The following is a 13,230-nucleotide window of genomic DNA, read 5'->3' as shown; positions in this document are numbered from 1 at the left end:
CCCCCCCGTTGAGTAGGTCTTAATGTATTAATGTATCCGTGGTCTCCTTGAAACGACGTAGCTAAGGATAATTGTGAACTGTTCAGCCTCCTGCCTGCACCTTCCAAGTACTGGAATTACAAGCATGCCCCAGCATACTCAGCTCTCAGAACTGTTAGCGAGAAACTTAGATGGCCAGCTTTGTGGACATTAAACAAACGGTAGCAAAAAAGGGCAGCATTTTATCTTCAGAAGAAATGAAAGAAACCCTGCTTGTTTCTATGATATGTGATTCTGTCTGAGCTTGTTGCCATAATTCTTACTGAGGGTGTGGGCAGTGGGCAATCTCTTAGTTTTATTAGAAGGAAAGCAATTGTTGGCCCTTAAATTAAATCTAGGGGCCAAAAGCGTTCTGTAAGGATGAACTGTTATTCACCTGTACGTCTTATATAATCCATACATACTTAGTTATTCGCCAGTAGTAGTGGTTTTTACGTCGTGGAACAGGAACAAAAGACTAGAATCTTTCTCTTAAAGGAGTGAGTGTCACTCCCATCCCCCACTGTACCCAAGGATTGACAGAGGGGGAACCCAGCTTCCTCCTGGGATTCTGTTACCTGTCCTATACGGCTGTTTATACTCGGTTACCTTGAGGTCAGGGCAAGTGGCTTGAACAGCTCAGGCAAGGCTGCCTTGGTTTTGATCCCTTTCTGTCAGGATTTTTAAAAGAGATTTTTAGAGGAATCACATAGGGTTTGACTGTTTCTGTTCCAGTGTTTTTGATACGGAAGAATGCTGTCAGGATCTTCTGGTTTTGTGCACTACAGTAGAATACAAGGTGTTCCTTGAAGGACAGGAAGCCCTTCAGTTCTTCCAGATGTATGTATGTAAGAGGGATTGAGAGGCGGCCTGGGGTATGAGCCTGGAGTCTGAGCAGAGTTAACCGGTAGTAGTCTGCAGGGCCTCATAAGCACTGGTGGTTGATTTCTTTTTAATGGTCTTTATTGAGCAGGGAGAGGATCATTAAGCTCTCCTAGAATGTGGAGAAGGGACAGTTTAAAATGACTTCACGAAAACATCCTTCTCTCCTCCTCCTCCCCGAGATGCTGCAACCCCGAGAGGCATGAAGTAGTACCCACTGCCCCACCTCTGTTTGCCCTTGGTAGCCTCAAAACCAGAAGTCAGAGCCTCACCCCACCCTGCCTCTTTCCGTTCAGTCTCAGCCATTACACCATCTCTGTTACGCCACCTCTCCACCACACAGATTCATTTGTTTGCTTTATTGTGGATTTGCATGTATGCCTGTGTGGATTTATGTGCACTGTATGTGTGCTAGTGGGGGCCACAAGAGGGCGTTAGAGCGTTGGGACTGAAGGTAACGGACAGTTGTGAGTGTTTGATGTGGATATTTGGGATAGAATCCATACCTATTATAGAATCAGTAAGCCAGTAGCTACTCTGAGCCATCTCTTTAGTACCCCCAACTCCCTATAAAGGCAGAGTTTTGCTGTGCTAGTCTGGAAACCCCTGCCTCAGTTTCCCAAGTGCTAGGATTTCAGGATTGCAGTGCCATCTTGTAGCAAGGTGTCCTGTGTATGTAGTGCGGGCTCTTCCCTGTCGCTAGTCTCACCCACATAATCAGATCCTTCCCCCTGCCCACCCAGCGTGACTGTCTCCCCTCAGAGAGGCAGCACCGCTCTCTTCTGTCTACTGTGCACCTTTCCCATACCTTTCCCTTGTTTTTCCTTTTATTTTATCCATAAATAAATTCTCTTCTTTTAAGAGTAATGACATGTTTTTGCAAGTCCCCAAGTCTCCAGATGTCCCTTCTCTACGGACAGGGAGTTCATGCGTTCCCCAGGGACTCCTTGTGGCTCTGTTCTGTCCTTTTTCATTCCCGTTCAGCTGTCTGAAGTCTGTCTGAAAGGGATGATAGACTCTATTCTGGGACCCATTACTAGTGTAAAGCAGTTAATAAATCGTTGACAGTAACCGGCTTTCCTCTAAGTTCCCTGGTGGACTGTCGAATTGTCTGTAACTGGTTTTCCTCTGAGTTTATCAGTGGCCTGTCCCTCTTCCTGTGTGTTTGCAAGTCTGACGCATTCTAAATCTCAGGAGCTGAGTGCCCCCACAGCTCTTCCCATTTGGCTGAGTCTTGTCAAGCCCAAGACTTAGGTTTTTCTTATGTTTAGCTGCTACAGGAATTCACAGATGTCACCCACGAGCATGGCTTTAAGAAGAGAAGGGAAGGTAATGGTGACGTGTTGTACATGCTTCTGTTCTTTGAGATCATTGACATTTTACCTAGAACATATCTGCTTTTCTAGTAAAGGACATTGTCAGTCTTAGATTTGGTTAACTCGGACTCATTGAAATCAGCAAGTTGGTGTTCTTTGCCCTGTAGAGCAGTTTTAACTGAGTCTGGAGAAATAGTTCAGTCAGCCAAGTGCCATCGAACCCTAGCACCCATACATCTAAAAGGCTGGGCAGTGGTGGCACACACCTTTAATCCCTGCTCTCGAGAGACATCTCAAGTGGATCTGAGTTCAAGGCCAGCCTGGCTTATAGATCAAGTTCTAGGATAGCCAGAACTATACAGAGAAACCTTGTCTTGAAAAACCAAGAAACCAAACTAACCCAAAAAGCCAGGTGTGTGCTTGTAATCCCAGTCTGGGGAGGCATAGACAAGTGGGTCCTTGGAGCTTGCTGGCCAGCCAGCCTGACCTACTCGATGAGCTTCAGGCCAATGAGAGATAGGCACCCTGACAGACAGACAGACAGACAGACAGACAGACAGACAGACAGACACACACACACACACACACACACACACACCAGCACGTGCAGACATAACACAAGCGGCTTACCTCCACGTTCTAGCTCCCTAGTGCCCAGGAGCCAACAGTGGGTGACAGGGCCATGTCCTGAGAGGAGCCCACCCTCAGCCTTACTTCCTGAGACAGTTTTTATTTTTAATTTCCTTGGCTTTCTCTCCTGGGGCCTTTCTCCCAGCCTCGTGGTCTTGCTTCTCTAACAGCCGATGCTGCTCTCTGATGCTGAAGCCCTCAGGCTTTGGCGTGTGTGGATTCTCACTGACAGCGTTTCCCTCGAGCCTGGCACTGCAGGGCTGGTGTTGCCTTGCTCATTGAGGCAGGAGGTGCTCCAGTCCATCTCTGGCACCTTCGGGGAGGGGGCAGACTCTTGTCCTTTTCCTGATGCCCTCACTTCCAGTCACAGGTAAAGTTTTTTTTCATATGACAACTAATTATCTCGACATCTCCGAGTCGGGTGGCGCATTTCCTTAAGGAGATGCACAGCATTTTAAAAGCAGTGGTAGGTTGTTCTGCTCTTAGGAATTCATTTATTTTATATCACAAAACCAAACATTGCCTTAATATATTCAGGCAGATTTTTATCATTTTCAAGGCTTTTTGTCTTTTTTTTCCCCCCTAAGAAAGACCAATGTTTATTAAATTCTTTCATTCGGAACAGTAGTTCTCAACCTTCCTAATGCTGCAACCCTTTAAAATTATTTTGTTACTGTTTCATAACTACAGTTTTGCAACTGTTATGAATTGTAATATAAATACATGAAATGTAGGATATCTGATATAGGACCCCTGGTGGGGTCAAGACCCGCTGGTTGAAAACCACTGATTCAGAAGATGAATTCTCCCCTCCCGGTGTTATCTGTGGTTTGCATATGATCTGTAATCTCCAATTCTCTTTCTAAGGTTGACTCGTTTTCTGAAGCCTTCTCAGAGTTGGACTTAGGCTTTCTGTTACAGCTCTGGCTGTGCCTCTGCATCTCCTGTGTTTTGTGTCAAGGTCTGGCTGTTCTGGCCTTGCACCGACCTTGAGATCTTCCACCTCCACCTCCCAAGTGCTGGGGTTACAGGCGTGAGTCACCTTGTAGGCACTCATGGGTTCTTTTATTGGGATCCATTTCCTGGTGTGCCTCCCCACTCACCTGTAAAAGCCCTTGCTGTCATGACGCTGTCCTTCTTGTGGTAAACTGGCACCAGGTAGGCACCCTTGGAAAGACTGAGGTACGAATGGATATGGCTTATGCTCAGTAACAATTTTATTTCATTATTTTGAAGTCCTTTTCTGTCTGTAGTCTATTTTCTTACAAGCCCAGAAGTTCACTGTAAAAGACAGTATGTGAGCTACTCATGATGCCTTATTTTTGATCCCTTGATTTTCCCTTCTCGGTTCTGTACACCCCAGTCATTCAGCCTGTAAGAAAGCACCTTTAAAGAGGAGTGTGGGGCTGCAGAGATGGATCCCTCAGTGTTAAGGTGTTTGTGGGTCTTACACAAGAGCCCTTTGGTTCCTAGAACCCACAGAGGCAGTTCACAACTGCTCTAACTCCAGATCTAGGGCATCTGAGGCACCTGAATACCTGTGACATTCATTCACACAGATACATACACACATATGTACATATAAATATAGTAGTCATACATTCACAGACATGTATACACATATACATGTATAGACATAGGTGTACACTCACAGATATATACACACATTTGCACATAAACACAGGAGGCATGCATTCCCACAGATACATACACACATATGCACATATAGACAAAGGAGGCATACACCTACACAAATATATACACACATATGCACATATAGACATAGGAGGCATATACTCACACACATATGTACACACACACACACACACACACACACACACACACGAGGAATACCTTCACACAGTTATGCAGACACAAGGCATATACTTACATTTATATACACACGCATATACAAATATTAAAAATTGAAAAACAGAGAAAGGGGTGACTAGCTGTGAATGCTGATGTATATTTAGTGTACACTCATGCTCAGTACTGAGCAAGAGGTTGGCCAGGTCTTTGTTTTAAAATATGCTACTGCTTGACCCAAAAGGATGAGACACAGGTCTAAAAGCAAGCATGTCCATGATTTCTAACGAGGCTCTCGGACTTCCTGCAGCCTCACCCAGGGTGTGCCTGGGTAATATTTTGTTAATGTTGTAGCCTTATTAGTTAACTTGACATCAGCTAATAAGCCAGTGAGGCCAAGCTAATTATGCAGCAACCAGCAGGTGTTGTGCTAGAAGGTTTGGATCAATGAGTAATTGTAATTGAAGCGGAGTGTAATTAATTACGTGATTTTTGAGGTATTCAAGTGTAATGCTACTTAAGATCCATCTTTAAATGAGAGCGGTAGGAGGGATTGCTGACACCAGGAAAACATGGCGAAGATGCCCCTGCCTTGGCTTTGACTGGAGCCCACATTCCTATTCACTGTGGGAGAGCCAGCGCTGCTGCTTTAGGAAGAGAGATGTCACCCTGCTGACGCCAGCTCGCTCGTGTTCACCCTCTCTCTGCCCAGGGCATACTTACTTTATTATTTTGTTTTTTCTGTTTAGGATGGCCTTCCTTCTTCCCGAGGGAGCCAGTTCTTGCTAGTTTATTCATTGGCAGTCTCGCTGTGTTGACCAAGAGGCTGGCCTGGGGCCTGCCACCCTCCTGCCTCTCCAGTCAAGTGTGGGTTACAGATGTGAGCTATGGTGGTGCTTTGCAGTCCGTCTGACAAGGCCAGTCCTTTGCTAGTCGCTGTAAGGGCAGGGATGGCCTGGGAGTGCTTTTCTGAGTGAGTGTGCAAACTTTATTTGATTTTTTTTGGGGGGGGGGGTTCAATATTTTGTAGAGATAGTCCAGTTGAGCCTTTGATCAGCTATATGTAACTCTTTTATTTATTTATTTATTTATTTATTTATTTATTTATTTATTTATTTATTTATTATATGTAAGTACACTGTAGCTGTCCTCAGACACTCCAGAAGAGGGAGTCAGATCTTGTTACGGATGGTTTTGGGCCACCATGTGGTTGCTGGGATTTGAACTCCAGACCTTCGGAAGAGCAGTCAGGTGCTCTTACCAACTGAGCCATCTCACCAGCCCCTATATGTAACTCTTAATAATTTCTTGACTGGGGTGTAGTGATGTGCATCTATAACCCCAGCACTTGGGAAGCCAAAGCACGCTCATTAAAAATTCAAGGCCACATTGGGCTATGTAGTGATTATGGGTCCAGCCTGGGCTACGTAAGAGTTCAAAACCAGTTTGTTTAGTATGAGCTTTAAGAAAATTTGTCATTACCTTGCTTAGGTGATTGTGTAATGGGGCTTGAATATTGCTATCATTACTGGGGGTGGGTGGTGTAGGCAGGTTAGCCCTATGTGTGTGGGGTTGAGGATAGACCCCTAGATCTCTTACATACTAGGTAGTCTTTCATCACGGAGCCACACCTATAGCCCGGGCTGTCCACTTTTAACCGTGGTTTCTCCAAGTGTTCATTTCAGGGAATGTAAACAATCCGTACCTTGCTGAGTGAAGTGGGCCATGCAGGAGAAGGTCTTCACCAGTTCTCCACCCTTGTCCTGCTGGCTAGCTTGTGAGCCCTGCCATTCGTGGGGTGCGGAGTGTTTCCATCCTCCGTGCTGCTAGACTTTGTCACTGTGCACCCGATTTGGAGGAATTCCAAATGAGTCTCTCCTTTAATGACTCTAACATGGGACCTTCCTGATGCCTCACTCGGAATCACGAGCCCTTAAGTCAGCGCCACCCACAAGCACGCCTCAGTGGAAATGGCGCAGCAGGCCTGTCGGGAATTAGGCCGCTGAACACTGTCATATCCGGAGTTGGGCTTCTCCTTTTGCTCATAGTTTTTCTTCAGCTAAGGAGAGAAGTGACAGCAGCAGACTTCCCAGGAGGCTTTGATGTGAGCCCCCAGGAACTAGTTCACAAACAAGTGGAACACTGCAGGGGCCTGGCTAAGTTCCCAAAACCATGCTGCGTGTGAGCTGCCAGCAGACTCTCCTTGATAGAGAGAGACAGGGGACTGAGAACCAACGGTGTACCCTACACACACATGAGCTCGGCACTCACATATCTATGGATAGGAGGCGGCCTGTACAGTGTGTGTCTCTCTTTCACAAGGTGACTGCCTGCAAATGTTTTGGCTTTGTAACCTTCCTGCTAGTTCCAGAATATCTAACTGTCAGGAACTTACTAATTACCCAAAGAATGTAGCATCATGTAAGCACCGAAAAAGTGCTCACCACATAAGTTTAAGGGAATTAAATGGGGTGTTTTTAGAATTATAAGGATAATTGTAGATGGAAGAACGTTTGCTGTAAGGTTAGAAGATGTTTTTAAGTTTGTTACTGGTAGTTTGGCCTCAAGGAATAATACATTTTATGTTGGTAAAGTGGTCTAGGTCATGGTTTTCAAGACCAAATGCATTATAAGCAGCTAGTGCAATTGAATATAACTGTATCTTTGTCAGGTCGCAGGGTCATTTTGAATCTCTTTTCTAATTTGGCAGGAGGGTTAATTTTGGCTCAGCTTGCCTGTCTGCATCACCACGTCATACCACTCTGTGCGTCTGTGCTGACGCTGGTCTTAAACCGAGCTGTCCCCTTTTGGGAGTCATTGCTAGTCTGCCTCCCTGACTACCTGTGGGGTGAGGGGCCAGTGATCAAGTGTGGCTAGATTTCTGTGACAAGGCCAGGCCTTTATTTAGCTTATAGTTTCATGTGTCCTTATGTTTAGGCATCACGTTAGAAGGGAAGGGATTTCCTTAAAGAAGGCAAGACTTCCAAAAAAAAAAAAAAAAAAGGGTTTTTACAGCAACAGTTTTGCTTAGAACGTTGAGTATGTCTATTATTGGAGGCATTTACATTTTCCTTATCTTCCTGGGAACAGTCAAAACCTGCTGTGTGACGTCACGATTGTGGCAGAAGACATGGAGATCCCTGCTCACCGCGTGGTGCTGGCGGCCTGCAGTCCGTACTTCCACGCCATGTTTACAGGTAGGAGAGATCTCCACTTCTAAGGTGTATTCAGACCTGTGGCCTTTTCCATGGTAACCTTTGTTTTCAGTATTTTGGTTTTATGAAGTGAAGAACTATAAAGGGAGAGCCTCAAGAGTTGGTCCACTATCCCCTGCATTTTTCCCCAGGGTCTTTCTACTTTAAGGCTGACTGTTCTAGAACTTGCCATGTTAACCAGGCCAGAGTCTGTCAACTGTACCCAGCATCTGCACACCTTTGCCTTGCTTTGTTGTCCTCTGTAAATGTGTTGCACACTGTGACCTTGGGGTCAGCTCAGCCTTGCTACTACAGGGCACATTCCCATATGTCCCCACTGCAGGGTACATTCCCGTATGTCCCCACTGCAGGGCACATTCCCATATATCCCCACTGCAGGACACATTCCCATCTCTCTCCACTGCAGTACACATTCCCATATATCCCCACTGCAGGGCACATTCCCATATGTCCCCACTGCAGGGCACATTCCCATATGTCCCCACTGCAGGGCACATTCCCATCTCTCTCCACTGCAGGACACATTCCCATATATATGTCCTCTCAGATCGCAGCATTTTGGGCTCTTAAATTAGTATTGGTTTGTTTTCATGTATGAAGAAGGAAAGGCATCTTTTACTGTTTGGTATTTTTCTCCAAGTGGATTTTCCCATTTGCCTTTTCCAGTATTTATAGTAGACTAAAACATTGCCTTAGATGATCTATTTTGGAAATCTGAGAAGAAGGCTGTTGTATATGTCCGTAAGCCTAGGTTTTACTGTGACACATTTGAACGTGTGTGGCGTGCTCTTAGCACTTTTGGAAAAGAACCAGTGCATGTCAGTGATGCCTGAAGTCTCAAAAAAAAAAAAAAAAAACCCAAACCAAAAAAAAACCCAAAAAACAACTTAGAGCTGGGGGTGGAGCCCAGTGGAGCAGTGCGTACTTAGTGTGCACAGGTCCTGTGTTTGGTCCTCAGCATGGCCAGAAGGATGAAGAGAAGAGAGGAAAAGAGAAGAGAAAAGGGGAGGGGATGGAAGGGGAAGATTCGAATAGTCCTCTTACAATGACACCCAAAATTGTGGATAGGTCCAAACCCTATCTATGTAAACTGAATATTTTTATATACACATATGTCCCTATACAGTTTAACTTATAAATTAGGCCAAGAGTAGCAGCCTTGTCTAAGAGTAAATTGGGATCATAAAAATATGCTATGGTAAAATAGCCAGTGTCATTATTTTTGTGCTTAGGATATTATTCAATAAAATAAGGATCACATGGGCATACCCTTGGCAATACCATGACTATCGATTGATACTCCAGCTAGCTACTAGTGACTGACTGGTAGCATATACCTACCATGTAGCTAAGCTGAACAGAGAGATGGTTCATGCCCCAGGTGTGGCAAAAGCAGGATGTCTCTGAGAACAGGGTCCCGTTTAACACTTAGGAGCTTTATTTCTAGAAATTTCTATTTACCATGCTTGGACTGTGGTTAACTTTGAGTCATAGAAGCTGCCACAAGTACAACTGATAAGGAGCCACAAACTGCAGTCTTGCACAAGGAAATGTTTCATTACGTGGTCAGCGAGTTTAGTCCTCATCTCTTGCTGCAGCAAATACAAAGTATGTGATAGGCATGCCAGAGACAGTTGTAGCTAGGCATGGTAGCATGGTCCTTTAATCCTAGCAAGCAGAGGCAGGGGGATTTCTGTGAGTTGGAAGCTAGCCTGGTTGACATGGTAAATTCTAGGCTAGTCAGGGCTAATGTAGAGTCGGGGGTGGGGGAACGCTGGTGACAATTGGCAGACTATTGAGTATTTCCTGTGCCTAACATATTACCAGTCCGTGAAGGAAGATACAAAAGGTATAATTCCACTTCCTCCTTCAGTGGTTCATTGTGCAGCTGAGGAGATGAGAGGTGCCTAGTTTTAAATGTAGGGTAGAGAAACCTGGGACCACGCAGTGTGCCAGTTGGTGGGGCTTCAGTGAAAGGAGGGGTCCAACCTTTCCTATGAATGTAGAGAGTCTAGCCAGGTGAACATGGGTCATGTAGGGGGGAGTGGGGGCAGGGAAACCATCCCTGCAAGAGCAAGAGCCTGGAGTTTGTTGCTTTGCTCGTTCTGAGCAGAGTTTAGTCATCTAGAATGGAGGGAGGTCAGCAAATGGGTTGTGAGCCAGGTCGGGGAAAGCTTGGGGAGATGCTGTCAGTCAGGGACAACAAGTGAGGGTGGCCACATTTTTGTGCACCTACTTTCACTTTATTCTCTTGGCTTATATCATACTTCTTATCTTGGATGCTTTTCTGGAGAAGGCCTTGGCTTATGAGAGTTCTCCTCTGGACTGGTGGCCTGGAAATGCTCTAGGAAAGCCCACGACCTTAAGGGAACTCCTGGGTCTTTGGAGACTGATGGTAATAATATGGGCTTCACTTTCACCATATGGAAAGTAGGTAACATAAAATGACACTATTGCTCACATTCTGGATTATTGTAAAGATTGGATGATGTCATGAATGTGAATTTATTAGCACTCCTCTTGGCCATTAGAAGAAAATGCTCAGTCTAGCTGGGTGTGGTGATGCACACCTGTAATCCCAGCAACTGGAAGGTAGAGGTACTTAGTGAATTTCAGGCCAGCCTGGAATACAGGGCATCTTGTTTTTAAAGAACAAAACTTTCGAGTGAGCATGAGTGCCTCTGTGTGCATGCCTGTGTGTGTGTGTGTTTGCAGTAATTAAAGAAGTGGTCTGAATTTGCGAAGGAATGGCGGAACAGGAGAATGGAGAGTTTGGAGTAGGAGGGGAAATGATGCAAAGTACTTGTGTATGAAAATTTTAAAGATAATTTTTTAAAAGTTAAACTAAAAACCAAGAGAAACTGCTCAGTTAGTGCTGGCAGCAAGTATCATGGCCATCTCAACCTAAATTTTGTTATATTGTATAAGAATAGGACATTGAGCAAATCTTAGGCTGGGCAGCTACAGTTTTTTTTTTTTTTTTTGTCCTTAAAATCTCTTAGTATGTATTAATTTTATAAAATAACTTGTCTCATTGAGACATTTAACATATACATGTGACATACATGATCCTATGCACCCTTTGATGCCTTCTCTTATCTCCCCTCCTCCTGACTCCTCATGCCTTCTGTAATAACTCCCCTTCCACTTTCATAGCCCCCTCTCCTCCCCTTCTTCCTTCTTTCTCTCCCCTCCCCCACCTCCCCTCCCCTTTCCTCTCCTCTCCCATCCTTTCCTTTCTTTGGAGACTTTGTCTCATATAGCACAATCTGGCTTTGAACAGACCATGTAGCCCAGGATTCATAGATACTTTCTTTGCAACATTTTTTATTCTCCACAGAGTAACAAAAATGCAGTTGTTACAACTTAGCTTTACCAGCAGTGCACAGTAGAATGGGCCATGAGCCCCAGCTACGTGGAAGCCTGTGTCTAGGAGTTTGAGATGGCATGGCCACCATACTAAGGCTCTGCTTGAGGGGATAAAGGTATATTTATTTGGTTTTGATTTTATGTATGTGTGTGAGCCTGTGTGAGTTTCTGTACATGGTATGTGTATAGGAGCTGGCAGAGGCCCAAGAGCAGGTTCTAGCTCCTGGATCTAGAGTTACAGGTGGCTGTGAATCACCTGACACGGGTCCTAGAACCTGCATCTGGTCCTGTGCAGGAGCAGTGAGCACTTTTAACCACCCGGCCCACTCTCCAGCTCAGCCCCTTATTTTAATCTCCCATAAACTGTAGGTGAAAAATCCATTCAAATTTTATGATGTAAAAAAGAATTCTGTTACTCCATGTAGTTTCAAGTATTGAATAGAGAAAGAGGTGATAAATAATTCCATGGCGTAGTTGCAGGTTTTCATCTTGTGAAATCTGGGACTATTTAGAGCCAGGCCAGGTGGTTAACTATGACTTGAGAAAGAACATAGCAAAATTGGGTTCTTGGGATTTTAGACTGTTTGTTAAATACGTAACCTTTAAAATGCTTTTACCTTGAAAACTCATTTGGTTTTATTTGATGGTATTGGCTAAAATTCTTTTAAGTTTTATTTTTGTTTTTTAATTATGTGTGTGTGTGTACGCGCGTGTATTTGCACATGAGTGAAGCTACCCGTGGAGGTCAGAGGTGAGAGGTGTTAGACACATCTAGAGCTAAGTCACAGGCAGTTATAAGCCGGGTTCTAGGACTTGCACTCAAGCCCTCTGGAAAACAGCAAGTGTACCTGTCCAGTGAGCCATCCGCCAGCCCCACAGGTAAAATTCTTAAACACTAGCCAGAAATACTGTGTACTATGTACTTTTTTGGGAGTAAATACTTTTGATAACTTTCTGTGCCGTAGTAAATATAAAGTAGCAAGAAAATAAAAAGCCAACAGATTGATGGATTAAAGAATATAGATGTTGAAAATTATATGGGTGGCCTTATTTGTCCCTGCTTTCTTGCATCAAGAAACTGAGTATCTTCCATTTGCTGGATTTCTAGGCTTTGAGGACCATGGCAGTGACAAGGCTGACAAGTGAGTTCTTGTTCTTCTGATGGGGAGAGCAGGCTAGGTTCGGCAGGGGCTAGAGAGAAGCACTGGGCTGTTCATGGTTGCTGTAAAGAAAGTGAAATAGGATGCTGCAGGCAGTCAGCCTGAGTTAGGAGGCCCGAGGCTTCCAGTGATAGAAAATAGGCTGGGCCAAGTAGTAAGAAGGAGGTACCCAGACAGCTGTGTTAGGAACCTGCTTCCTCTGACTCTTTGCCTCTTACCATCAACAAAGACCTCCAGGCTGGTCCTCTGGATGGAGGATGTCTACAAGGGTGGAAGCAGTTTCTGAGAGATGGAGGGTCATTGTCTCCTTTCCCTGCTCCCTTAGGAACTAAGAAGTCTTTGCGACAAGTTATCCAAATAGAACAGAAACTATAGGTCCATGAATTTATTGTATTTCCCTTAGGGTGCTGAAGAACTAGGGCAGCAAGTTGGGCATGACTGCTATAGTATGTCACCCCTGGTGGCCTGTGGGACACTTTGCCAGACTGATACTGCTGACAGTTCGTTGTAGCCCAAACTAATCAGCAACAGTCATCAGTGATGAATATTGTCAGTGACAAGTAGAACTTGAAAAGCGATGGGGCAAAATTAATTAAATATGATTTTTCAGTCTGAAATTAATTTGTTTTCTGTTTTTGATTTCTTAGGTTCTCTGTGTAATCAAGGTTTTGGTGTTAAGTTTTTGTTTTTTAAGTACCCCTTGAAATAGAACTTAGAATAATGGACTTTTTTTTTTTCTTTTTTATTATTATTTTCTTTATTTACATTTCAAATGCTATCCCGAAAGTTTCCCATACCCCTCCCCCCACCTCTGTTCCCCTACCCACCCAC

General features: G+C 44.5%; 1 protein-coding gene across 1 annotated transcript in view; it reads left to right on the top strand.

The window, feature by feature from the left end:
- Klhl2 (kelch like family member 2) overlaps positions 1-13,230 on the top strand; it is a 107,980-nt gene that overhangs the window by 19,304 nt on the left and 75,446 nt on the right. The window contains exon 3 of the mRNA XM_021219112.1: positions 7,746-7,852. Within this exon, the coding sequence (XP_021074771.1) occupies positions 7,746-7,852 (107 nt within the window). The remainder of the gene's footprint in view (positions 1-7,745; positions 7,853-13,230) is intronic.

Source organism: Mus pahari, chromosome 19 (genome assembly GCF_900095145.1).
Source record: "Mus pahari chromosome 19, PAHARI_EIJ_v1.1, whole genome shotgun sequence".
NCBI classification, from domain to species: Eukaryota; Metazoa; Chordata; class Mammalia; order Rodentia; family Muridae; genus Mus; species Mus pahari.
The sequence above is the reverse complement of the archived record's forward strand: the minus strand, read 5'-3'. Positions and strand labels throughout refer to the sequence as shown.